At 44.4% G+C, this 27,041-nt stretch overlaps 1 protein-coding gene across 1 annotated transcript in view; it reads left to right on the top strand.

Annotated features, from left to right (window-relative positions):
* Positions 1-304: 304 nt before the first annotated feature.
* The window catches only part of CTNNBIP1 (catenin beta interacting protein 1), a 38,634-nt gene continuing 11,897 nt past the window's right edge, over positions 305-27,041 (top strand). Inside the window, exons 1-4 of the mRNA XM_006276571.4 lie at positions 305-440; positions 6,755-6,844; positions 9,285-9,406; positions 10,106-10,196. Coding sequence (XP_006276633.1) covers positions 9,311-9,406; positions 10,106-10,196 — 187 coding nt within the window. The 5' untranslated portion in view covers positions 305-440; positions 6,755-6,844; positions 9,285-9,310. The remainder of the gene's footprint in view (positions 441-6,754; positions 6,845-9,284; positions 9,407-10,105; positions 10,197-27,041) is intronic.

The raw sequence follows: 27,041 nt of genomic DNA, 5'->3' as shown, positions 1-27,041 counted from the left end.
TCGAGGAAGCGGGGGGAGGACGAGAGCTTTTTTGTTTGGTGGCTTCACTCTCGGCTCCGCTCCGCAGCCCGAGCTCGTCCCTGCGGGCAGAGGAGAAAGGTCCCGCGCTACTTGATGCCGAGCCCTGGGCGCGTCGGTGGCCCGCACGTGCTGGGCCGTGACGGGGGGGGCTGCTCCCGGGGCAAGGGGCGCGTCTGCCCTGCACGCCGCCTCCCCCAGCGCAGCGGGCACCGGCCATCCCCGGCGCGGGGCCCTCCCTCCCCCGCAGCGCCAGGCGCCTCCTCCCGCCCGCTCCCTCCCTCCCTCCGCGGTGAGTCACGACGGAGGAGGCGGCCGCTCCGCTCCCTGCCTGCTCCTGCTCCTGCTCCTGCTCCTGCTCCTGCTCCTCCGGCGGCCAGGCTGAGCGGCCCCTGCTCCGGCCGCCCTGGCCCCGCACCCAGGTAAGCGCCGCCGCCACCGCCCTTTGTGCGCCGCAACAAAGCGCTCCGCGGGGCAGCCCCGCTCCCGCCTAGGCCGCGCCCCCGGGCATCCTCCCGCCGCGGCCCCGGCTGCTCCGGCCTGGGCGGGGGGCGGCGGGCGGCGGGGGCTGCCCGCCCGACCCCGCGCCCCACGGGGCTCCAGGAAATACTTTCCCGGGGAGTTCCCCGGCAGGTCGGAGGGCTGCGCCCCGCAGCACAGCCAGCAGCAGCCCTAGGCCGGAGCCGCCCGGCGCTTCCCCGGCTCTGCCCTTGCACCGCAGCGGGGCTCGGCTCGGCTATTGTCTGCCGGCCTCTCCTGGCTCCAGGCAGCCTCGCAGACCCCGCCTGCCGCTGCCCCGGGCGCTGCAAGGGGAGGGCCGGTGGTCCTGGGCGACTCGGGGTTTTGGCCTCCAACTTTGGCAGGTGGTGAGAGGGCTGGGACGGGGACTGCGAAGGCAAATGCTTGTCAGAAGGCAGGACAGATATTCCGGGTCAGTCGCTGGAAGGCTCTTCCTGCTTCAGGAGGGTGAGAGGGGAGCGGGGGGCTCTACTTAGCATCCGGATGTGCCTCTGCCGACTCCAGGCATCCAGGTTGTAGCCGTATTGGTCTAGAGGAAAAGGCAGTCTGGACTGGTGGTAGAGATGATATCTTATTCTAATAAAAGATATTGTGATAAAAGATATCTCCACCACCAGTCTTGATTGCCTCTTCCTACTCCAGGAGGGCGAGAGGGGACCTGGGGGCTCTACTTAGCATCCAGATGTGCTTCTGCCTACTCCAGATATCCAGGTTGTAGCCGTATTGGTCTAGAGGAAAAGGCAGTCTGGACTGGTGGTAGAGATGATATCTTATTCTAATAAAAGATATTGTGATAAAAGATATCTCCACCACCAGTCCTGATTGCCTCTTCCTACTCCAGGAGGGCGAGAGGGGACCTGGGGGCTCTGCTTAGCATCCAGATGTGCTTCTGCCTACTCCAGATATCCAGGTTGCAGCTGTACTGGTCTAGACGAAGAAGCAATCAGGACTAGTAGTAGAGATTATATTTATTATATTATATATTATGATATCATCTCTACTGCCAGTCCTGATTGCCTCTGCCTACTCCAGGAGGGTGAGAAGGGAGCGGGGGGCTCTGCTTAATATCCAGATATGCCTCTTCCTACTTCAGGTATCCAGGCTGTAGCCGTATTGGCCTAGAGGAAAAGGCAATCGGGACTCAGCAGAGATATCTTTTATTCTAATAAAAGGTGTTCTAATAAAAGATATCATCTCTACTACCAGTCCTGATTGCCTCTTCCTACTTCAGGAGGGCGAGAGGTGAGCTGGGGGCTCTATTTAGCATCCAGATGTGCCTTGTAACAGTGCTCTGAGGAAAGGCAAGAGCTAGCGACTTCGAAGAATGAGGTAGTTTACTCTCTTATGGAGCCCGTTTTGGGGGGTTCTGAGAATTTCCAAGTTCTCAATAAATGAATGGAATGAACTTTAATGCTCCTGGGCGGGGAAGCGACGCACATTACCTTCGTTCCACCTAGGGCTGCTCAAGCTGAGTTGGGCCGAAGTTGGGTAACGTGGTGTTTTGAATTCACAAGGTTCAAAATCTTCAGGATTACTGGTCTTGAATCCAGAGTTAGACGATTGCCAGCCAAGTATCTAGACTTCATTCTGATTTAAATAATGAGATGAGCTTAGTCATTCCCACTAAACTGAGGCAGAAAGGCCTAGTATATAGAGCAGATACTCAGCCTCAGTGTGGCCTTGTGTGTTAGGATGTTTGATGGCAGGGGAGCAGTGCCAGTACTGCCACTTCTGCCTGCTGCCAAAATCCCAAGCCCCGTGGGGCAAGTTGGAGCTGGACCACGGCCCTTCCCGCACATGGCCAGATCAGAGCCAGGCTACTGCCCTGCTTTCCTCCACCTGGCCAGGTTGGGGCTGGGCTATACCTTCTTCTCCTTGCACAGCTCCATCAGGGCTGGGCTGGGGGGGCTGGATCTAGGCCAGGTCACAGCCCTTCTTCCCTCCACTCCCAACCCTCTGTCGGGCAAGGTTGCAGCTGGACTGAGCCCCTTTCCACCACACAGCTGGATTGGGGCCAGGCTGCCCCGCTCCCCACTCTGTGCAGCCAGATAGCACACCGCCGGATCTGGCCCATGGAGGGATTGAGCTCATCCAGCCCACCAGCCAAAAAGTTTGATCACCACTGGTATAGAGCACTTGGATTGGGACTGTGAAGGTGTGTGTTCTTGGGTCTAATACTTGTCTGCTGAGTGACCTTGTACCAAGTCATTTCAGTATTTTGTTCATCAGATTTTTCTTGTCTGAAATAGGTATAAGGACATTGATCTGCTTGGAAATGTGCTGGGAACTAGGTTTTCTTAGACATGGGGTTTTCAGCCTTATATAAAGAGTGTACCCCTTCTGGAGTGTACCCCCTTCCAGACCGGGGTGGGGAAGGGTGCTTATGACCAGCTGGATGCAAAGCTGGCAGTGCCGAGTTGTGAATGGCAGGGGTGGGTAGCTCGCACGCTGCCACCATTCACCACTCCACTGCTTCCCCGTGCTGCCACACGTAGCCCCTGGGGCTGTCCCAAGTACCCCCAGGGTTATGCATACCCCCAATTGACAACCCCTGCCGTAGACTAAGAATTACCTTTGATAACCTAACCTTTTGAATGCTATGCAGTTTGCTAATTTTTCTGGTTTTGGTACTTTGTAGCTGATGTTTGCCATAGTGTATGCTTCCAAACTGCCTGTTGAAGTGCAGAACACTGAAATAAATGTCAAGGGTGGGACCTGCAAGGACACTGAAGGGGTTGTGTGCATAGATATAGATAGATAGATATCTATATCTATATAATGTTTTTAATAATACTGTATTTACTCGGATGGTCCTTTGTATGACTTTAAATTGCATCCGTCTGGAGGGTTTGGTGGCAACGTGGTAGGGCTACTCATGGCAGGACAGTTCCTATAAAATACCACAATGTTGTAACCTCTGGAGTAAGGCAGGTATACGGTGCCTCAAAACCCAAGTCCCCACTACCCTATTGGTATTCCTTGGATAGAATAAAGCTAAGAGATGTCACCCCAACAGAAAATCAACCTGAGGCATTAGGGAGTCAGCAGCAGCTTTAATCTGTTGCTCTCTAGCAGAAGCCACAGCCATCAAGGCACTGAACGTCTGTCCTCCGTCTGGCCTTCGGACTCTGTGGTCTAAAGTGGGGATGGTAGGTCTAGGGCAGCCTCCACTCCTCAGTACTCGTGCCTAGGTATACGTGCTGAAGGTCTTGGTTTGTAGACCTCTTATGTATAGACCATGATCTAGAGGATCGACAGTTGCCTATTATAACCAACCTCAAGAATGCCCCTGGGGCCGGATCATCGTGTAGCAGATGGATCTCCTGGAACATTTAAGATGGTGAGCAACACTCCTGCTCTGGTGGTGGCTCAGCTGTTCCTCAGCTGTCTTGCCTAAGCTCTCTTGCATTTTGGACCTTAGTCGTCATCTTCCCTCCCACCCCATAATATCGTGTTGCAGGCTATTTTTAGATTGTATTTCTTAAGGTCCATTAAAGATGAACATTGAAGATTCTTATGTTTTCTTTAAAAAAAAATCTAGGATGAAGCATGGTCTAGTGATTAGAGCCAGAAATTAGTCGGGGCATCTGGAGTCTGTTCCTGGCTCTGCCACTTGTATGACTTTGGATTAGGTTGTATGATTTTGGATTAGGTGCTGGATCTCTTTGAACTTAGTTTCTTCCTTCCCTTGAGAGAGAGAAATTAATTCCCTAGTTTCTTTCTCCTCTTGCATTCACCCAGTATCCTTAGCAAAAAATGCTGATTGATTTCTCTCGTCTTGCATTTGTCTTGTGCTTAATGTCAGGGGTTTCCAAACTCTGGTACTGCGTCATCTTGATGTTCTATCTGTTCACGTGCCAACAATTTAAGAAGGTGGTATATGAACCAACAGCATTTGGGAAGGCTGCGTCTTGCTGGGACAGCAATGTAAAGCTGACCAGTATTGCACTGTTTTCACAGCTCGGCTGCTTCTGGCTTCAGCTGATATACTTGTTCTGGAGGTGGAACTCTCCATGGTTTGACCCTAAATAATTACGTACTAATTTAAGGTAGGTAGCCTAGGTTTCAATCTGCAGTTGAAGTGATTAAGGATTTGAGACTTCAGGTAAAGTTACAAACAAACCTTGATTTGTGCCCTTTCTCCTGGCTTCTTAGATAACTGGTTTGGTGATGGAGGTGGCATAAATGGATATGTAGATTTCCATAATTTAGTTTTCTGGAAAGGCCTTTGAGTTTTAAGTGTGAATATATCGTTAATAAAAATTTATGCTCTTCAGAAGTGGTTAGTTCCTGTGCTTTAATATGTCTTTTGAAGGAATGAGTTCTTGTGCATGTACACATATGTATGTGTTTGTGTGAGTGTGAACAGTTGGGGGGTGTCTTTTGAAGTCTGTAGAAATGAAAAGAGCAATTAGTTACTGTAAATGGTCCCGTTATCAATGGTGTAGATGATCTGTCTTAGGGCTGTATTGCATATTTAGAGGGTAAAAACAGTGGGAACTAATTAGTGAAGGAGAAAGGTAAGGCTTGAAGTCCTTTCATAACTTGGCTTTAGAGCGGTGAAATGAATCTCTCTTAAACAATTGATATGACTTCCCTCCTTTGGTAGGGGCCAATTGTAGAGTACTGTGGGTGAAGTTTTCAGTTGCTATCTGCAGTTGCAGATACCGGTGGTTTAGAGTAGTGGTTTTCAACCTTTTTAATTAGCAGACCCCTAAAAAATTTCGAATGGAGGTGTGGACCCCTTTGAATTGTAAGTGTGGATTTTCACATACTTTTTTTGATTGATTGGAGTCATCTTTTGCAGACCCCTTAGGCATAGTGGTCCACACATTACAGGTTGAAAACCACTTGTTTAGGGGCCCAATTTCTCAACGTGTGTGTTATAAGGTTAAAGCACTGTTAGGTGTGTGAACATGATTAACAAGAGAAACCCACAGATTTCATATAGGAATCCATAGTGTTAAAAGCATTCTGACCTGTTGTGTTCTTCCTGAGTTCTTTGCAACAGAAGAATTGCTCTGCTATTTTTTCTGTAGTCAGAAAATCAAGTGGAAACTTAAGAGCTGACATTTTTCAGGTCTATCAAGGGGTGCATCTAAAAAGGTTGAGAACCACTGGTGTAGGGAATAGTTCTGGAGGTCTTGGCTACTCCAGTTTGGGGCTTCTCCTGGCATCAGTAGGTTCATACAATGGTGCAGAAGCGTTGAGTACGAGAGGAAAAGAGAAACTGGGAGTTACTTCACTTCTGCCTTCACGTTCTGATTGAAAAGGACAAGTGCATATCTCTGAACTTAAACAGGGTGCTTGCTTGGCCTCTATACCAAGGGTTTGTTTCATTGTATGGTTCAGATGTGTGCAAATCATTTCTAATCAAAGGTTTTACATTTGAATGTGGCAGTTTCTATGGTAATGGTTTAAGTTCTGATTTCTGGGGCTGTCCAAAGCTGCTGCTGATCATGCCATTTGTATGCATCATGGTAAAAGGTTTGTTGACTCTTCATTTCCTTCGTTTGAACTTTTTTGATCAGAGGTGGTAGGAGAGTTCAATTCTTTATTCAACCTCTGTTTCCCCAATGGCGATTGTAAAATAGGTTACAAGACCCCATGTCTTGGTTTTTTCAATAATGTAGACATAATGTAACTATCCAGTGTTCAAAGTCTGTGTAAAATGCCCCGCACCATACAAAAGGTGGAGAAAACTCTTTTGGCTAATCATTCGAGTGACATGCTCATAATTACTGTATTGAGATGCAATATGCATAACTGAAAAACATAATTTTGGCCTGCAAGTACCATGTTTTCTACCCCGTCCTCCTTTTTTTTGAATTCTTCAAAAGGTGAACTGACCTGGAGGAAAAAATATACCAGGCTACTTTGCTGCTACTTAAATTGGTTTGCTCAAAGAGACGGGTTTTATGTTGGTCGTCCTCACCCCCACCAAAGAATGCAGGGTTTGAGTGCACTCCAAGCTCCAATGCTTGGACATTGATAGGTGGGTTTTCTAAGTTTGTGGATGAATAAGTGATTCATTCTTTTTCATAAAAATTCACTTGTTGGAGTACACAACGAGTACTGTATAAAGTTTTCAGTTGTACCAAACTAGCTGAAAACAGTACTGTAAAGCAGATTTTGATTTTAAAGAATAAATATATGTAGTCTTTTATTTTTCAGTTTGTATTTGTTTTCTAATATTTTGCCTGTACTTCCCACACAGGGCAGTTTCTCTGCATTTGTTTCCAGCCTGTGATTATTAATCGGGACTGAGTACCTGGATTATCTGATCTCGTGTGGTTTTTAGAAGCAGGTAAGTAGAGAAGAAACTCTCCTGAAAGTGTACATTTTTTCCCACAAATTCCAAAATATCACTTGCATTTATTCCATCTAATTTCTTTAGGGCTAAGATCTCTCTGGAAAGCATGTAGGTTAAGTACTACCATTGCCACTAACTTTCTTGCCATATATAAAGCAAAGAAGATAGTTGCGAGTGTTTTTATGAATGATTCTTCTTGGTAATGTTATACAGTATGGAGTACTTTAACATAAGGTATGGCCTAGGGATGTGAATGGTTCTCTCTCTCTCTCTTCTCCCCCTTAGTCTCACCGTGACCAAATTGATCACACTGTTAAGGGATTGCTTTCTTGATTTTTTTTTTTTTTTTTCTTCATTTCACCCATCTCCAATATACCTTCTTGTTTTAAGCAGTTTCAGTCTTCCCTTTGGGAATATGGTTGCTAGGTTCTGGCATTCCTTCCCCTTCTTATGAATTGCTGAGCCAGGTTCTGCTGGTGGCTTTTATTTCCCTTTAATTATTTGTATTGCTCTTTAACTTTTGTGTTTGTCCAACTTTTTAGGGAGGGCTGAGTAACATACTCTACAGGAAGGGGTTAATTGGCTTCTCAGGTGAAGAATAAATCTTGCAGTTTTCACTGATAGATGGGGTGTGCCCTTTAATACTGAGTCTTTAAAAAAGTTGGGGTGTTTTATTGTTCCTTGTTGCCACACCATCACTTCTTTTTCAAAGGGAAACCTAATCTCCGGGTGTGAGGAAGTGTTCTCCTTTTACTTTTTCCATCCTTGATGTCAAACCAACTTAGTCACTCCACTGAAAGATCAAGCAATTGAATTTGTTGTCCGTACCATTTTCTAGTTTTAGTGCTTAATGTTTGTGTTTGTTTCTCCTTTTCTATTAGCCTTCCTCCTCTTCACTGTTGTCTTTCTCTCCGTCTATTCCAGTTTCTGTTCTTGTCTATTTTCTGGCTTTTCTCCGATTACAGAGAAAGTGAAGATGGGTTGCCTCCCTTCCACAGTTAGATAACTTGTAAATGTGTAGGATTTCTCTAGGTTAGAGTGGGGTAGAAGTGGTATTTCTCTCTGGATATTTTCATATAGTGCCACCTCCTGGTAGATAATTCATGTAACATCTCCAATTTTAAACCATCCACATGTCTGGTAACTTGTGTGGAGAAGTCAACTATTCTTTATTGTTGGAAGATTTTTTTTTCTCTCCACTGAAATATCTTATTTGACCATTCGTGGTTTGCAATTATAAAGGAACACCTGACACCCAAAATAGATTTGATGAGCATGTTGTAGGAACCATCTTTACTTTCTGAATTTGACGTTAAGAACTTACTTTCACTGACTCTGAATAAACTCGTGTGCAGAATGTGTTTATTAATAATGGGGGACTGTAGTTGAAAAATTATCCTGTTGCTTGGTAAGGGTCAGATTTATGGTATTTAAGCCATGACCATGCATTTCTGCACCAAAGTTGGTGTAACTGTGGGAGGTAGCATTTGGAGACATCCCCCCCTTCCCACGTCTTCATTTCTAATATACTTTACTCCTGGTAGAAAACTTAATCAAGTCATAAGGAAGAAGATGCTGAAATATACAATTCCCTGTCCTACAAAAAATGTGACATGTCAGTTTGAAAAAGATAGTCCATTCCTTTTTATAAATTGCTAAGTTAGAACAAGAATAAAGGGACAAAATTTGGGGAACCACATTTCATTAGAACTGCGCTGGACCATAGGGCTAAGTAAAGTTAGCTAATATACATGCTCCATCTGTTCTCCACCTTTGATGTGATTATTACAAAAGAAAAAAAATCCACGGGCTGGTGGAATTAAATCGGTTACTGTTGAGATAATCCTTTCACTTCCTTCTTGGAATTCTTTCCTCTTCTCATAAACTTCATGTCATAAGAGAGATTAGCTGAACTAAAAGTGATGTGACCAAGAGTCTGCTCTTCTGTTTGAAACAGATCCTGTGGGCTGCTGGGCATTCTTGCTTCTCTTTTAAAGAGAATAAGAGATGAAAGATACTTAGAATCATGCAGAATTGAGCCTTGTTTTTTTGTAGTCAGTATAAGCCTTTCTCGTTCATGATCTTTGTCCATATAATTTAATCCCACATCTGCTGTGAAGGACACATGGCTGCTCTATGCCCTTCCTTAACCAGCCTGAATGGACTAGGTCCAACCAGCTCAAACTGCCAGGCTGATGATGAGTTCAGTTTCCAAATGCATTGTTTTTGGTTTGGTTTTCACAAAGTGAAGTAGTGCATTTCTGCCTGCCAACAGGAAGACCCTAAGTATCCTGAGCCATCCGAATCGAGAAGCATTCTGTCCTTTTGGTGGAAAATAGGTTGCTATGGAAATAGACTTTTCAGATTATGCATACCTAATCTAAACTCTTCTAAATAATCACATCATTTGATTCTGGTCCTATTCTATCCTCAGGAGTCTCGGGAGCTGGCAGGAGGGTAATGAACCGTGAGGGTGTCCCCGGGAAGAGTCCGGAGGAGATGTACATTCAACAGAAAGTGAGAGTCCTACTCATGCTTAGGAAGATGGGATCAAATGTAAGTATCATGAATTTCTTGAGACCAGATATCACATCTTGTTTGGGATGGTTTAGATGAGGGTCTTGCCTTGAGCAGGGGGTTAGACTAGATGGTTTCCTGAGGTCCCTTCCAGCCCTGTTTTTTTTCTGATTCTTTGACCTGGGCCTTCTACCGTCTTGTCATGGAATCTGAAAAAACTGGGATGCTCATACTGGTTGTCTCTAGGGCTATAGGGGAGGGGTTGTGTGGTCTGGTGGAGAAAGTTAAAAGTCAAAATACTATTTTAATGGCAGTCTGGAAAATTTGCCTTGGGCTCTGAGAGTCAAACTAGCCTCTCTTTCTTGCATGTTGTCAGCAACCATGGAGTCTATTAGAAGGCTAGAAAACATTCCTGGCTATGTCTTACGCTTAACCTCATTTAGGTTTGCATGAATCTTAAAAATTTGATATGGACACAGAGGAAAGGGGAAATCATTCTATCCAACCTTATGACAGCACACTTTTAAAATGACTGTGGTTTGGAGGGATAAGTATTCCCTGTTCATGAAATGAGAAGCCTTCAAATTTGTAAGTGGATGGTAGCAAAAGAAGAGTTGGGGCAGCTGGAACAAAACACTTAAAGTGAGTTAATTGTACCTGGGTAGATGGGTAGGTGATAGTGATATTTCTTGGTAGGCGAAGGTCTCTTCATGCTGATTCATTTGTTCACGTTTCCAGTTGACTGCCAGTGAAGAGGAGTTCTTGCGGACGTATGCAGGTGTAGTGAATAGCCAACTTAGCCAACTTCCTCAACACTCTATTGATCAGGGTAAGTACCATGGCAGGGTGAGAAGGGAGTGACTGCCTAGTACTTCTGGCTTATACATTTGTTTCTGTATAATCGGTTTTTCCAATCTGCAGGAGTCTTTCAACCCGCAGTATGGGTAAGGAGAACATCTTTTTAACAGGAAAATGACTAAAATCTGCAGATACTGGCAAAGCGATTTGGCAAAGATGTACTGTCAGAACTAGTTTTAATTTACTTTTTAAATTATCACATTTTTAATTTGACTCTGTCTGTCTATAAGGCACTTCTGTCGCATGTGTGTCTTTACCAAAAAAAACATTTTTCATAGTTTCATAGTTGGTAGGGTCGGAAGGGTCCTGAGCAGATCATCAAGTCTGACCCCCTGCCATGGCAGGAAAGAGTACTGGGGTCAAATGACCCCGGCAAGGTGTTCATCCAGCCTCCTCTTAAAGACCCCCAGGGTAGGAGCCAGCACCACTTCTCTTGGATGTTGGTTCCAGGTCCTAGCCGCCCTGACTGTGAAGTAGCACCTCCTGATGTCTAGCCTAAATCTACCCTCTGCCAGCTTGTGACCTTTATTTCTTGTCACTCCTGGTAGTGCTCGGGGGAACAGGGACTCCCCCAATACCTGCTGGTCCCCACAACTAGTTTGTAAATGGCCAATAGGTCCCTCCCTCAGCCTTCTCTTGTGGAGGCTGAACAGGTTCAGGTCCCGTAGCCTCTCCTTGTAGGGCCTGCCCTGCTGCCCCCTGATCATGTGGGTGGCCCTCCTCTGGACCTTCTCCATGCTGTCCACATCCCTCCTGAAGTGCGGTGCCCAGAACTGGATGCAGTACTCCAGCTGCGTCCAGACCAGTGTCGCATAGAGGGGAGGATCACCTCCTTGGACCTGCTTGAGATGCATCTGTGGCCTTCCTGACCACATCCCCACACTGTCAGCCCATGTTCATTTTGGCATCAATAATGACTCCAAGATCCTTTTCTGCCTCTGCACTGACGAGAAGGGAGTTCCCCAGCCTGTAGGTATTTAACAAGTGCAAAGATATGGCCAGAAGAAGAAGGTAATTTTGCAGGTCTTTCTCTCAGTGGCTGGAGAATGTCATTCAGCTTGGACTCCAGATACTGTCCTTTCTTCAAATTGATCTGAACTTTGGCAGTGCCTTATCCATAGAAAACTGGAATTGTATAATCCTTTGGCATGTCTTTTAAGCTCAAAAGAGAAAACTGAGTGATATTTGGTAGGATGGAGAGACCCTTTACATTCTGCTTGCTTGTTATGGGGTTGGTCTTGGTCTTCTTTTCAGGATGGATTTGCTTGCCTTCTACCAATTGGGCAAGATGCTGAGTGTAAAATAATTTTATGTTCCAATATTTAGTGAATAACATTTCACCTAGTTCCTTCTTGTGAAGAGGAGACGTACACAGTTCATGTCTTTGACTAAACTGTGGATGAGCTTTACTGTGGTTGCACTTCAGTGATGGTAAAGTAGATTATAGAAGTACCTAGAATCCATTAGGATAGCATGTGCTTTGTCAAACAGCTTTGCTCATCATCATCACTACTTGAAATATTGAAGGCCAAATTCTATCAACTGTCTTCGTGCATATAACGTCCCAGTACCTTACTGTAACTGAGTATGGCCTGATTGTTTGTTGTATAAGGTCACTCCTGCGGTCCCTTCGAACCCTTTATCACAGTTGAAGTTCAGGCATGTAAATAGTGTTTACCACTCAAACTTCATTTATCTCCTGTGGTGTAGCTCATCTGCTTGTGCAGATGATGAGCTGGTTTTCGTCACTGTCTTTATCACTAGGAAAATCTTTGGTTATTGATATGGACACGCGGACAAGTCACTGTGAGACTAAATACACTTGCTAGTTAGCTTGTCTCAGCCGTTCTGCAGCAGCTGGTCCACATGCACATTCTCACCACTAGTAAATGCAGCATAGCTTTCCCTTCGGTGAAAGAACGTAGCTACTAGGGATTTACCATTTGGTTGAGTGCATTGGGCAGTTACAATTGAGTGACTGCACTGGAAAGTCCTGGATCTGTACCTTGCGGTAATCCTCTCATATGCTCGTGTTCTAGGTTGTAGGGGTCAGAGTGCACAAAGTGTTATGTGCCTTTCTGGAAAGGGAGAAGGGGTAAGTTTCCTAGCGGAAGGTAGCTCTACTCCTCTGTTCATTGCTGTTCTTAAAGACGCGCAAGCACGTAATGAGTTGCCTTCTCTCATTGACCATTTTATTTTTCTCAAGGTCACTGTGGACAGATTTCTCAGGTGGTAATGGTTTTGCAAAAAATATTAATCCATTAAGGTAAAGTGTGCCAAGCAATTAAGGCCCATAATAGCCTTATAGCTAGTCACCAAAAAAACCCAAAAAACAACTCGCTATGAATGGGAATACCTCATGAAGCTATCTTTGCTTGAGAGGGCTAGGGGGAACCTGGCCGACTGGAATCAAACAGTGGTGAAAAGTAAATTGCCCTTTCAGTGTTGGTAACCTAAGCTGTATCATCGTAAGTGAGTTGTCTGAGATGGCTAACCTTTCCAGTTAGACCTGTGTAGGGCTTTATACAATGAGGCTAAGGCCTCTATTTTGGTCATACTTGTTAATTTTTCATTATTTTTGTATGAACAATGCTTTAACAGGTGCAATGGTAAGATGAATAATTTTAATATTTTGACTTGTTAACTAACTGAATATATATAACCTTGTATTTGGAAAAGAGCATGAGCTGCAAGGCATGTGTTTTCTCTGTATTCTCTCTGTTTGGGCATGTTGTAACAGAAAATAAGAAGGAAAGGTGAAGATAAATTCCTAATCGTGCAGTGGATTCCTACTGCTTGTGATGTTTTAATTAATACACCTGCAGGCAGCTGTTTGATTGCTCTGAAGCAAGAACTAACACAGAATAAACTGGCATCACATTCCCCCCACCCCCACTTATCTTATTTAATCCAGATGTGTAAAAGGAATGGCATGTCAGCCTAATGGACTCTTATACTGACAGCAGTTCAGCACTAGGAGAGCCGGGCTGAAGTTAGAACAGAGCAACATGAAGGATTTATGCTCATTTGAGGTTTCATATTATATTTCTGTACATTGTGTAGCAAGACCTTACTGGAGCATAAATAGGGCCCAAATTGGTGTGACGGTTCATGAAATAACTTGATGGTTGGAGTTGTTTAATGCCCGTAGTGCATAATGATTCAATGAAAGTTTCTAGCTTATGCTACACTGCCACCATGCATCCAGCAAGAACTTTTAAGATGTGACATTGTTGGAGAGGGATGCCTTACCACGAAGTTTCCAGGTTTGTTTTGGTACCCTGTGAACCAAGGGTCAGCAACATTTTTGGGCAGAGTGCCAAAAACACCCACCACCTCAACTTGTAAGATGTTGGTGTGCCATGGGCGGATGGCGGAGGAGCCGGCAGGGGCCTGATCGTTGATGTGGCAGTGCAGTCCCATCCCCTTCCCTGCCATCTGCTCCGAGGCACGTGCGCCAAGCAAAACGCTTTCACATGCCACGCTCTGGTACCTGTGCCAGGGATTGCCTGCCCCTGCGATAAACTATTTCTTATGCTGTTTTTATTAGGTAATATATTGTGTGATCTACTTTGGATCATCAGATTTGTTTTATTTTTTGGTTACTCATGATAAAAATGAAGCAGGGCTTAGTCATTTCTTACATCTTCATGGTAAACAATTCTCCGGTACAGGTTTAATTGTCTAATCCTAATTTCTAAATTTGTCCTTTATCCAGCTTCCTTTTTTCCCTTCTGATGTGCATTGTACCCTCTCAGATTCATGAGTTTTGGATTTAATGGAGAAACTGTTTAAAGAGCTGAGAACTAAGTTGAACATAGGTTTTAAAAAAAGTGCAAGTCATTTAGAAAACCAGTCTACTTGCAGCATGCACAGGCTTACCTTTTTAGTTTAAATTTTCATGATCGTTTTTTGCTCTCCTGGGAGATAGATGCAAATAATCATAGGAAATATTTGTGCAGCTCGGCCAAGAGCAGCTAAACTTTTCTGCCTGTCAAGCAAAAATGCATTTTTTCAAAAACTTTAGGAAGCTGATGTAATATTTCTTAACTGAATATGACTGAAGAGATCTAGCCTTATACAAGTGAGACTTTTCTGCTTTAGCTCCCTAACCAGTTATGCCTCTGCACAGTCCCTATGTAGAAGTATGCTGAGTGACCTGTCCGTGGAGGGTCTAAGACTAGTCAGAAGATACTGTGATTGGTCTTAATTCTGCTGGAAGATAGAAAAACCATGGACTTCAGGCAAGCTATAAAACTGGGAAATTTAAACATTGAGAAGATTGAAATTTCCAGTTGTTTTTATCACGATTAGTTAACAGAATCTCAAAATAGAGGCCAAAAAATTTTCAATTAAAATGTCTAAGGGAGACTACAACCTTGAAATAAAACATAGATAGGCCAACAATTACTGTATGGTTCAACGTTTATGGGCTCAGTGTACGTAAGATACAGGAAGTATAATTCATACATCTTTCGAAGAAGAGGATATTTTTGTTCTGTATTTGAAAAGACACCTACTGATTTCCACCCCCCCCACTGCTAACTTCCTTTATAGATCTGAAAGACTCTCGAGAGATTCTGCATATGGCCCTAATACTTCTTTCCTGACAGTGAATTTGTCCCTGGTAGTACATTCTTTCACATCTAATGATATCACTCCTGTCTGTCTTGAGAGATCAGATCCTCCTGACTGATCCATGTCTCCCATTTCATTTTGTAGTAAGACTGGCAACATCACACAGAAAATCCTCCTCCTCGGAGTGAAGGGAAAAAAAATTGCCACCTAGCCAGAAAGAAACAAGAGGGTTCTCTTGATATTCAAATTGGACACCCCTTGGGTGAAGTAAAAGGGTGCTCTATGGAGAACAGGAGTTCAATACGACAGGTATCCTGACCAAATCTCAGTTGTTTTAAGGGGAGGAAAGAGGAGGCTTTATTCTGTCATAAATGCATGGAGATAGTAACACTTTTTTTTTAATTTTCACCATTCCTGCATTAATCTTTCCAGATAAGCTACTTTCCATCTACGTATGTTGCTGTAGTGTTGCTTGTTCTGTTTGTTTTCCCCTGTGACATCATTTTCAGGGCGCACGTTGCTGTGATGGAACAGCCAAAGTTTACATCAGACGCTGTCAAGTTAGGTGTAGTAACGGTAGGAAAAAGACGAGTCAATTAGGGAGCCTTCGAAAGCAGTAGTTCTCAACCTCTTTCATTTGTGGACCCCTAAACATTTCCAAATGGAGGTGTGGACCGCTTTGGAAATTTCAGATGGAGGTGCTGACCCCTTTGAATTGTAAATGTGGGTGTTCGTGGACATTTGACTGATGATAGTCATATTGCACAAACCCCTTAGACGGTCTGTGGACCCCCAGGGGTTGAAAACAGGTTGAAAACCGCTGTTCTGATGTAACTGAGATACTCAACAATGGCAAGGGCTACCTTGAAATTTGACATGTTAAGGGAGGGTCCCTCTCCGCTAGATGGCAGCATCTCTTGCTGTAAAACCCCGTTCTAAGTACACACACTGAGGTACTTAAAATTGTTAATTTATTCTTTAAAACTGCTTAAAGGAATTTCTTTTGTTCTCCTCCCTTGCTTTTCTCTCATGGGATCGTCTCTGTCATATATTTTTTAGCCTTGGCTGCAAGTTGCTTTCAGCACAAACATGAAAGGATTTGTTCAAAGAGGGGTATGTGAATTTTTTTGGCCCACCTACAAAAATGAAGCAGCTCATTGGGTATATTGTTCTTCCTTTCTAGCAGTGGGACAGAAGAAAGGCATTTTTCAGTCTTATTTGTCTCATGACATCTGCACACAGGCTCGCCAGCAGGAGGCTTTGAATTTGTGGCACCATTTCTCTCCAGTGGAAGAAAGTATGTTGTAAAGCCACTGAGACCCTCATTGAAATGGTGCAATGGAAGCAGAGGCAGGCTAACACGATACCTTTCAGAACGAATTGCAACTGCGTTTTGCTGTAGGTTGTCTAAATCTTGACTTTGTGAGAACCAACTAATTTTTTAGAGGTTTGCAACAAACTCCTAGTTCCTCCTCCCTTGTACCTATTTAACTTAAAGATAGATGCAAGTATAGTGCAAATATTACCTGCATATCTTCCTGCCAAAGGGGTAAGGACAGAGCTAGACTTAGGGGGGTAGGTGATGTGGTCAGGGTGGTGAAAGACACAATCACATGTGTGAGCAGCCCATGTTCACAGCAGTGTTGTTCTCCCCTTACCCAGCCCTGGCCAATTCTTTCCCCCCCAACAGGAGAAGCCATGCCCAGCCCAGCCTGCCCGCTGCCTCCAGTCACTGCTCAGGAGGTGCCGAGCGGGCATGTGCAGGCAGGGTGGTGCCTGCTCCTGTCTGCCTGCCTTGCTTCCACATGGCAGCAGTGATACCTGCCCGCCTGCCTGGTGCACCATGCCACTCTGCCTCCCCGCTGGACTGTGCCCCATGCCCCTGCCCACCTGCCTCTGTCTACAACAGCGCTGCTGACTTTGAGGGGTGAAGAAGGGGGAGTGCCAGTGCCAAAAAAAAGTTTGCCCAGGGCACCATTTTCCCTAAGGCCAGCTCTGGGTAAAGGAATAAGATTTCCCATTTCCCAGAAGTGAATAGGAAGCAGATACGTAACTGATTATCTCAAGATGAAATGAAAGATATACTGGGATATGATGAGGGTTTATAATGTAGTCCTTGTATCCCAGCCTTAGATATACTTTTTAGGAAACTTTTTAGAAAAACTGTTTTTTCTGTATCGTTTTCATAGACTATGAAATTTGTTTTTGTTTGCTGCCTTTCGCTCAAAGCACTGCATGTCTAATGATATACTGTGTCATTATAGCATTGGTGTGTATTTGTTAGTTTTATTTTCAAGATCCTAAATAGGTAAATATTACTGTTTTGAAAACAGAAAAATAAGTAACAGAGGACACACTTGTTGACCAAGGTTGTATAACATCAGCAGGAGCATAACTATGGATGGAAGAGTGGGGTACCAGCCACGGGTGCCAATTTGTAGGGACCAGAATGGCAGCCCTTGGGGGGGCCTGCAGTGCAGGGGCTGCTGCAGCCAGTCTGCAGGGAACTTGTGTCATGGCAGATGAGACTCTCCCCTTGCTCCCCACCATAGCATTCAGCACAGTGCAGCGTGCAGCTTTTTTTCTTAGCTTTTGTCTTGAGTGCCTGAATTGTTTTTGCATGAATTTTTTTCAGAATTGTTTTGCTTGAAGTAAATGCACAGTAATGAAGACTTCTCCCCAAACAATTAAAGTTGGGAAAAATAATTGAGAACAAGGTGTTATAATTGAAAGTGCTACCCAACCTTAAGTAGATGTTCTTACAAGCTCTGTCTGTTGTAAGGGACCCTGTTGTGCGGCTCAGGTTATTCAGTGGAATAAACTTTTCCGTTCTGCTGTCCTCCGAGTTGAAGTACAAGGATCCAGGACTGTAGCATAATGGGGATAACTGTTATATGGCAAAACTTTTTAGAGAGTGGGTTCTCACAGGACCTATAGATAGATGTCTACTTAGCCCAGTCCCCTGGACTACCAAGTTTAAAAGCAGCTCTTTCATTATCCAAGGAGGACAGTAAATTTTATGCTAAGAAGAATGGAAAGAACTTTCTGTACAGAGCAGAATGGTGTGCTGCCTCCTGGGAAGACTGGATAAGCTTTTGAAATCAGTAAGCAGAGATCAATTGGTATGATGCATTGTTGGTGCTAGGGAGACTGTTTGATTTAATACTTCAAGAGGGAACTGAATGAGATGTCAAGAACAACATTTCTTGCGGCACCAGCAAAAGAGAAAATTGTTTAATTGTCAGCGTACCAATTTTAGGAGACTTGGTTGAATTCATGCTCAAATGAATGTTATTTAGTTTGTATTACTATAACCCTGTGGGGGAAGCCATTTGTGATGGGGATATTAATACTCCTTCTCAGTCACAATTCAGACGCATTCTAATGGATAAAGCACAATAGGGGTTATTAGCTGGTGTCTGCTGCAGATGATCACATTATTATTATATTTATTATGTGCAAAAAAATTGAAGTCCAAACCAGAAATACATGAACTGGAGCTATAAAAATCCCATTTTACAAAATTGAAAACAATTGCGCCAGCAGAGAGGGAGAAAATTTCAGTAGGAAAGTGTGAATGATACAATTGGCAACTGAAGTAACACTTGACTACATATCCAGAATGCCACAATGGAAAGAGAAAGCTATAATGTTAATAAGACTAGATTGGTTTTGAGAAGTAACAGTACTTATAAAGAAGGTATTTAAATCAATGGAAAAAATGATGATGGCAGATGGTAAAAATGAAAGGTGTTAGTAATGAACTCCTACGAAGGAGGCACTCTTTGGGCAACAGAGTTAAGGACAGTAAGGAGTTTTTTTTTAATATGTTGGGAACAAAAAGTATTCTAACAATCGGATTGGTCCATTCTGGGTGGAAATGAGATAATTGTCAAAGTTAGAAAAGTTACCTAGTTAACAGGTTCTCTTCTGTGTTCAAAGGAAGTTTGATGATAGTGATGATGTAGTAGTGTTATATAAGATAAAGTACTTTCCATTCCTGTAATAATTAAGGAGGTTGTTAAGCAGCTGCTACTACAGCTAGATTTTTCTTTAACCGGCTGTGCTGAGTAATTTGGGTCTGAGAATTTGAAGAAAGCAGGTATTGTATAAGTTGCATCAAAACACATTTTTTTTTAAATTGTGTTTGGCCTCTTTCAACCATTGTGCTCACTTTGGCAGCACATATTAAAATTGGCTTTCAGTAAATTTTGGAACATTGCAGAAGTTAAAAGTGATGCAAAGAAAGCTAATATGCCAGTATTTTTAAGGGTATACAGGACAATCCCATGCAAAATAATGGATTGATTGATAAGAATAAAAATAATACAGAAGCATATTAAGATATATGAAAAATAGGATGGTCCACTATTAAGATTAGAAATCTGGTTGTTAAAGATTCATGAAGTAAACTAACATTTTTGTAAGGCATTTAATTTGGTACTACAAGACATTTGAAATAAAAAACTAGCAAGAGACAAAATCAATATGGCATGCACTAAATGGATTAACAACTGGATTAAAGGGATCAAAACCTAATTTGTAGGTCCCAGTACAGTCGGGAATCTTCATCAAGTGGGCGTGTTTCTAGAAGGGCCCTCCAGCCCCTGGCTCTGCTTGCTATGCTTTTATATTTCCATCAATGACTTGGAAGGAAGGGAAATTACTACTGTACTTAGTTTGCAGACAGCAGGTTCAGAATATCATGACATTAAAGACGGTAGGTCACTGATAAGGAATAGTCTTGATCACTTTAATAAACTGGAGGCAAGCTAACAAGTAAGGTGGTGAGACATGGGGTCATGCAGCTATGGACAAAAGATGCTGGCCATATTTAGAAGATAGGGCTTGCTTCCCTGCAAAGCAGTGACTTTGAAAAAGCCTTGGAGGTCATGGTTGTGTCCTGTTTTCAGCAGAACACAAACTCCCAGTGTGATGTGCTGCGGCCAGAAGAACTAAAGTGATCCCTGGATATAAAAGTAGGAGAAAAGAGGTGATATTAGCTTCTTGCTACAGCTGGTCAGAACTTTTTCAGTGAAGCAGTTTTCTGCAGGAAAACATGGGTTTGACAAAACCAACTTTTTCTGTGTGTTGGGGAAACAGTAAGGCAGAACATATAACCTTTTTCGTATACCAGATGGAAAGATTTTCTTCCAATTTAGGATTTAAAAGATATATTACACCTCCTGAGCAGCTCTAGTATCTGGTACTAATGCAGCCATTACTAGAACGCTCTGTCTTGTTCTGGTGTCCCCACTGCAAGAAAGATGTTGCAAAATTGGAGAGCACTCGGAGAAGAGCAACAAGAATGATTACAGAATGGAAAAGAATGTCATGTAGCTAAATGTTCATGAGCCTAAATCTGTTCAGGTAGTCTCTGAGGAGGCTGAAGGTGTGATTGGATCAGTAGAGGTACCAAGAGTACCTTTTGATAACAGACATCTCTTCATTTTAACAGACAAAGGTATAATGAGATCTAATGCTTAGAAACTGAAGCTAGAGAAGTGCAGAAATAGAAGAGGCACAAATTATTAATAGTGAGGGAAACTTACCAGTTTATGAAGGGTTGCGATGAATTTACCATTGCTGGAAGCTTCAATACCTAGATTGGTTGCCTTTCCACAAGGTATGCTGTAGTTGGACTACAGCTAGTGGATTTCATAGATTTCTAGGGTCAGAAGGGACCTTGTAGATCATCGAGTCTGACCCCCTGCTCTAGGCAGGAAAGAGCTCTGGGGTTAAATAACCCCAGCTAGGTGCCCGTCTAATCTCTTCTTGAACACCTCCAAGGTAGGGGAAAGCACCACCTCCCCTGGAAGCCCAGTCCATATTTTGATAACCCTCACCATAAAGAATTTCTTTCTGATATCCAATCTAAATCTACTCTCCTTTAGTTTGTGGCCATTATTTCTAGTAACCCCGAGGAGCGCCCTGGTAAACAGAGTATCCCCTATTCCCTGCTGACCCCCTCCCCCGATGAGTTTGTAGACGGCCACAAGATCACCTCTCAGCCTTCTCTTGCGGAGGCTGACGAGGTTCAGGTCCCTCAGTCTGTCTCCATAGGATCTTACCTGCAGGCCCTCAGCCATATGAGTAGCCCTTCTCTGAACCTGCTCAAGGTTAACCACATCCCTCTTGAAGTGCAGCACCCAAAACTAGACTCAGTACTCCAGCTGCGGCCTGACCAATGCTGCATAGAGGGGAAGTATCACCTCCCTAGACCTGCTCGTGATGCACCTACTAATGCATCCAAGCACCTGGAGCAGGGAGTACCGGCCATGGGGTGGGCAAGGGGCCGCTTTTCTCCGTGCAGGGAAGGAGCCCAGGAAAAAGCTGAGCGCGAGTGGGAAGTGGCCCCTTCCCCGCCCCATGCCCGGTGCCCCACACCTCAGGCGCTCGCAGCCCGCATGGGGCTGTCCGGAGCAGACACAGGCAGCCCCATGCGGGCTGCAAGCAGCTGCAGCATGGGGCACCGGGTGTGGGCAAGGAGGGGCCACTTCCCCCCCCCGCGCTCCTTCCCCGCCCGGGGTCCCCGCCCTGCCACTTATGTGAGCTTCCTGCACCGCTGGAGCAGCCAGTGCTCCCAGACCAGAAACCCCGGCTGGGGGGCAAGGGTGGGTGGGCCCCACTGTTGTTGGAGCCCGCTGGGCTTCCCCTGGGTCCTACTGCCCTTGGTTCCTGTCATTTTTGGCAGGAACCAAGGGCAGAGAAATATTAATTTTCCTAATTTTTTTAGGGGCCCTGTAGGCCGGATAGAATGGCCTCGCGGGCCAGATGCGGCCCATGGGACGTATTTTGCCCACCCCATACTAATGCAAGAAGGAGTGCAGTTAGCCTCTTCACATTGTTACTACGTCACATTGGCAACTCATGTTCATTTTTGCATCGACTGGGACGCCGAGATCCCTTTCCACTGCCATCGTACTCAGAATGGTACTTCCCAGTCTGTAGGTGTATTGGAGGTTCTTTCTCCCCAGGTGCAGCACTTTGCACTTCTTCTTGTTAAATTGCATCCTATTCTGATCCGTCCATTTCCCCGGTCTATCCAAATCTGACTGGATTCGCTCCCTGCCTTCCAGTGTGTTTACTGTACCCCATAGTTTGGTTTCATCTGCAAATTTGGACGTAGTGCTTTCAACGCCCTCATCTAAGTCACTGATGAAGATATTGAACAGCACTGGTCCAAGGACAGAGCCCTGGGGGACCCCGCTGCCCACAGCCCTCCAGGGAGAAACCGACCCGTCCACCACCGCTCTCTGGGTGCATCCCATAAGCCATGTTTTCACCCACCTTACTGTGAAAAAATCCACATCACAGCTACTCAGTATGCTTGTAAGAATTGGGTGCCACACTGTGTGGAAAGCCTTTTTGAAGTCCAAGTAAATAACATCTATCTCTACCCCTGCATCTAAGTACTTTGTGACCTGGTCATAAAAGAAACCAGGTTAGTCAGGCAGGATCTGCCTGCTATAAACCCATGCTGGTTTCCCCTTAACATTGTATTGCCTGCTGGCCCCCCACAGATGTGATCCTTTATGATTTTTTTCTAACGTCTTGCCAAGAATAGATGTGAGGCTAACCAGACGATAATTACCCAGGCCCTCCTTCCTCCCCTTCTTGAAAATAGGGACCACACTGGCCCTTTTCCAGTCTTCTGGGACCAGTCCTGAGTGCCATGAGCACTCGAACAGTTGCGCCAGTGGTTTCACTGTGACGTCGGCCAATTCCTTTAGTACCCTTGGGTGAAGATCGTTGGGGCCTGCCAGCTTAAATATGTCCAACCCCTTCACTAGGTCAGCGCTAACCGTAGGTGGATTGGTATTTCTCTCGCACCAGACTAAAGTCTTATTAGGAAACGTGTTTGTATCCATGTCCAGGAACACAGATGCAAAGAAGTCATTTAAAAGCTCCACTTTATCCATCCTGTCTGTTACGAGTTGCCCTAGACCGTTCTGTAGAGTCCCTGTGTTACCCTGCGCCGCCTTCTTGCTCCCTATGTACTTAAAGAAGGACTTCTTGTTACTCTTAATCTTTGTTGCCAACTTGAATTCAGTATCTGCTTTGGCCTTCCTCACTGCTTCCCTGCAAGCGTGAGCCAAGCAGGTATACTCTTCCTTGGTGGCCGCCCCGTGCTTCCACAGCCTGTAAGCCTCTCTTTTCCTCCGAAGGCTTTCCTGGATTTCCCTCTTCAGCCAAGAAGGTGTTTTGGCTCTTTTGCCTCCCTTTGTGTGAACTGGGATGGTTCCCCTCTGTGCCTGCGGGATCAGTCCCTTGAGGAACTCCCACCCTTCTTGGACTCCCAACTCACAGATGTGATTACCCCTCAGTCCCACTCAAACTAATCTCCTGAGCTCATTGAAGTTGGCCTTCGGGAAGTCTAGCACTTCTGCCCTGCTAGTTGTCTTTCCCACTTTTTGCTGAATAGTGAATCCTATCAACTGATGGTCACTATCCCTTAGGTGACCTTGTGCTTGTAGATCCCCACCCAAGTCCTCCCCTGTGACCAGCACCACCTCAATATGGCATTTCCCTATGTGGGACTGCATACCTCCTGTGTTAGGTGCAGGTCCTGTATGCAGGTTAGGAGCCTACGTGAACGGGCAGACCTGGCCGACTGCTCCTCCCAGCAGATGTGCAGGTAATTTAGGTCACCCATGACGACCAGGTCCTATGAGCGTACTGCCCTTGAGAGATGTTTCGAGACTTCTAGGTCTAATTCCTCCTGGTGTGAGGGTCTGTAGTAGACTCCTACTACCAAATCCCTTTCACCCCTGGATTTTTTCAAATCCTTTCACCTGGATTTGAAACGCAGATTAGTTCAGGGAGGTTCTATGGCCTGTGTCACAGGAGATCAGATTAAATCATCTCAAAGATTGCTTCTGTCCTTAAAAATCTATGAAACTTCTAATTTGATAGCAGCCAATGGAGAATCCGCGGGGTACATTTCAGGTGTGAAATACATCCATATGCAGTTTGAGATGCATAATTTAAAGTAACATTAAAACTAGATATCTAGATGGCAAAGTATGTACTTGGGGCTTCCTGGAACTGTGCTGGATGAACCATGGAGCAGGCAAGATTACCAAGGAGGTTCTGCAATTCAATAAATAAGTCACAGACTCGAATATATTACAGTTTCCATCCTAATCCATGCTTGGAGCAGTTTCTGCCCATAAAAAGCTTCCCTAGGACAGCTAGCTGGGTTGCCAGAAAATAAACCCGGGCAATATGACTAGTGAGGCTTTCCTTGTGTAGTTTTTCCTACTAGCATTTGTGGTAAATATCTGCCAGCCCGTTCGAGGGAGGCTATTTCTTTAACCACAAGGAGTCACTCTACAACCAGGGTGTGTGTAATATCTACTTGCAGTCGGAAACAGTATTTTACAAAGGGGAGTTCATAGTAGCCCCTGCTGAATACAGACATGTTCCAGTCATCAAACTCCAGTGAGCCACTATTAATAATAAACTTGACATTTAAGTTATATCTTGATAGTCCATAGGGCCTTTGGGGATTACAGGCTCTGTCAGAAAGAGAAGCTAATCTGTAACTTTAATCAAGAAGTGCCTTAAAATTGCCATATTACGTTAACTCTGAAGATTAAGACTCTTGTTTTGGCTTGGTTCTGCTTATACTTCCATGGGGTTCAAGGGGAGGAAAAATCTGTGCATCTCCTACCTTGCTTTCCAAAAGCTTTCAATTTCCAAAAATTTACTAACTGCTTCTATTCTGATTTACATAGCTCATGTTATATTTGGAGAAGCTGCACCTCTGCAGCGTCTTTGTGTAATATGGGGTGAATCTTGGTCTCCACACAGGAGGTTGTGTTAGTTCCAAGTCTAATTGTACCAAGAAATTCAACAATGCAAAATACAAGTTAGGCTATCGTAACATGTGCCTCAGTGATCTCTTCTGTGTTGCCCTTATTCCTTGAGCAGATGCCAAACCAAATACCAAGCAAATCTCATTATTCTGATTTCAGTTACTAATAGCTTTACTCTAAATTCTATAAACTCACACTTAAAATGTAAGCACAGCAGATAGCTTTAAGAAGGGATCTCTCCTGGCTCAGGTCTGCTGAATTCTGAAAAATCGGTGTTGAATTTTTCATTTGAGTTCATTGCAAGAAAACTTTTTCCATAAAAGTCATGAATATGGAAGACATCTCTAGAAGTGCTGTTTCCCTAACATGGGCCAGTGGTGATGCGTTTCAGGTCCACTTTCTTGCCTGGTAAGAGTTCAGACTCTGGGTTCTGTGCTTAGCCGTTCTACTGATGGCTACGACAATCTGAGCAAGTTGCTTTGTGCGTCAGGCTGCTAGCCTGTAAAATTCGGGGGTTTGTTTTTTCTGCAGGCGTGTTGAGGGAGGCCTCTCTCATATCTGCAAAGCATTTTGATATTGTTTTGAAAGGTGAAGTAGTAGTGAAATAACTGGAGCTACGGTATGAGATGCTTTATTCTACCAGGAATGGCAATATGACAACTTTAGACTTTTCTGCATACCGGTCATCCACGAGACTACAGTTTTGCACTTCATTTTCTCCACCATCAGTATGTTAGTAAGGGGGAAGTATGTGGCTATTTCATAAAAATAGCCTCAAATGCTGCAAAGACAATGCTAGGTGCTGTTCAGGTCATAGTGGTTTTTATACGTTTAAAGTTACTGGAACGCAGGCCTTTGACCAGTTCAAAGCACTTGAACACTTTTCTCTGTGAGCTCAGAAGTAGGGAAGATGTGAGAAGCAATTTCTACCCTTTGTACATGTGTTGGGGAGTTCTTCCTGTTCAGTTAACTGTTTTGATCTGTTCCACATTAGCCCTGCTTCCTCGATCGCAGAAGAGCTATAGCATCTCAGGCCACTGAACATTTCTTGTCTGAATTTGCAAATTGAAGGCTCCTTCTAAATCTCTCTAATTCACTGCTACGTGGTGGAGCTGGAAAACAGGCTTTGTAGGTAGTAAGCATGGTACCTGCATTTCACTGCTAAGACCTTGGTGACTCTAGCGCTGTTGTTCCTATAGCAACAGGCTACGATGTCGTGCTGGTTCTTGAAGAAAGCTGCTCCCTTGGGGAGGAGAGAGCTGAGAAGCAAACACACCGTGGCTGGGGTAGGGGCTAGAGGCGTTATCTGGATGTTGGTGTATTAAAAATAAACCCGTCCTGCTTGTAGAGAGAATTGCCCTGCGATTGGCATAATGGTTCATTCAGTAACCTTCTCGTTTTCTACGCGCAGCGCTTCTCCGTGTTCCTCTTATCACGCGTGCGTTGCCTTTCCGAGGTGCCAAACTGTTCGATATTTGGAAGAAAATATAAATGTTTGTAAACGGCAGGTGTTTGCACATAAATGGGGTGGGATGGGAAGGAGAGAGGTTGTGCGCCAAGGAGACAATTTTTTTCTTTTACTTTAATTTTCAGTTCAGCACCCTCTAGGCAATATGTTTGATGTTTTATTTATTTTTTCCCAAACTGCGGTTAGATTATTTTGCAGGTAAATGCAAACAATTCAGGGCAAAATGATCAGTTTTGAGAGTGGAAGGACCTCTGAGATAGCAGCCTAGTAGATGTTAAATGTAACAACGCTTCCCTGTACATGGGTTTAGGATTTTGTTTTAACCAAGGCTCCATATTTCTAGCTTAATCGTGCTATGGCTGAACAATGTTTGGCTTTGGTATTGATGAGGCTGAATCATATTCGGTAACACATGCTGTAGAGAGTGTGATCGACGCCTCCTGACTGTCAGCAGCCAAATCATATTTGCTGCAACTTCCCGACTGTCCTAACTGGCTACCCGTGCCATTATAAAATACCTTCTCCTTTGCTCTTCGGTTGTACTGTAAAGCTCAGGGTAAGCCTCAGGTACACCATTGAGAAGTGACGCTTCCCATGCCAAATGACAGATCTCGTAGCAGCGGAAGCCTTGTTACAATGACTGTTTTCCAAAACTCTGATTCCTGCTGATTAGCAGATGTATGTGCTGTGCAATGCAGCACTCAGTGGCTTTTTGAAGCCTTTTCTGCTGTTCTGCTTCATTCACCAATTCCTTGACCTTCAAGTCATCTTAGCTTCCTAGGAAGGCAAAACACGATGTGGTCCAAAGCAGCAAATTGCATGACTCTAATAACTGAGGTGGTCTGAGCAGACCTGTTTCCATTTTAAATTAAGCAAGCATCAGCTAAAGTTTCCAAGTGCTGACAAAAAATGACTGGCCAGCAGTGTGCAGAATTTTTCTTCTCTGCCA

This window comes from Alligator mississippiensis, chromosome 13 (genome assembly GCF_030867095.1).
Source record: "Alligator mississippiensis isolate rAllMis1 chromosome 13, rAllMis1, whole genome shotgun sequence".
NCBI classification, from domain to species: Eukaryota; Metazoa; Chordata; order Crocodylia; family Alligatoridae; genus Alligator; species Alligator mississippiensis.
Note: the sequence above shows the minus strand (reverse complement) of the source record. Positions and strands in the feature narration are given on the sequence as shown.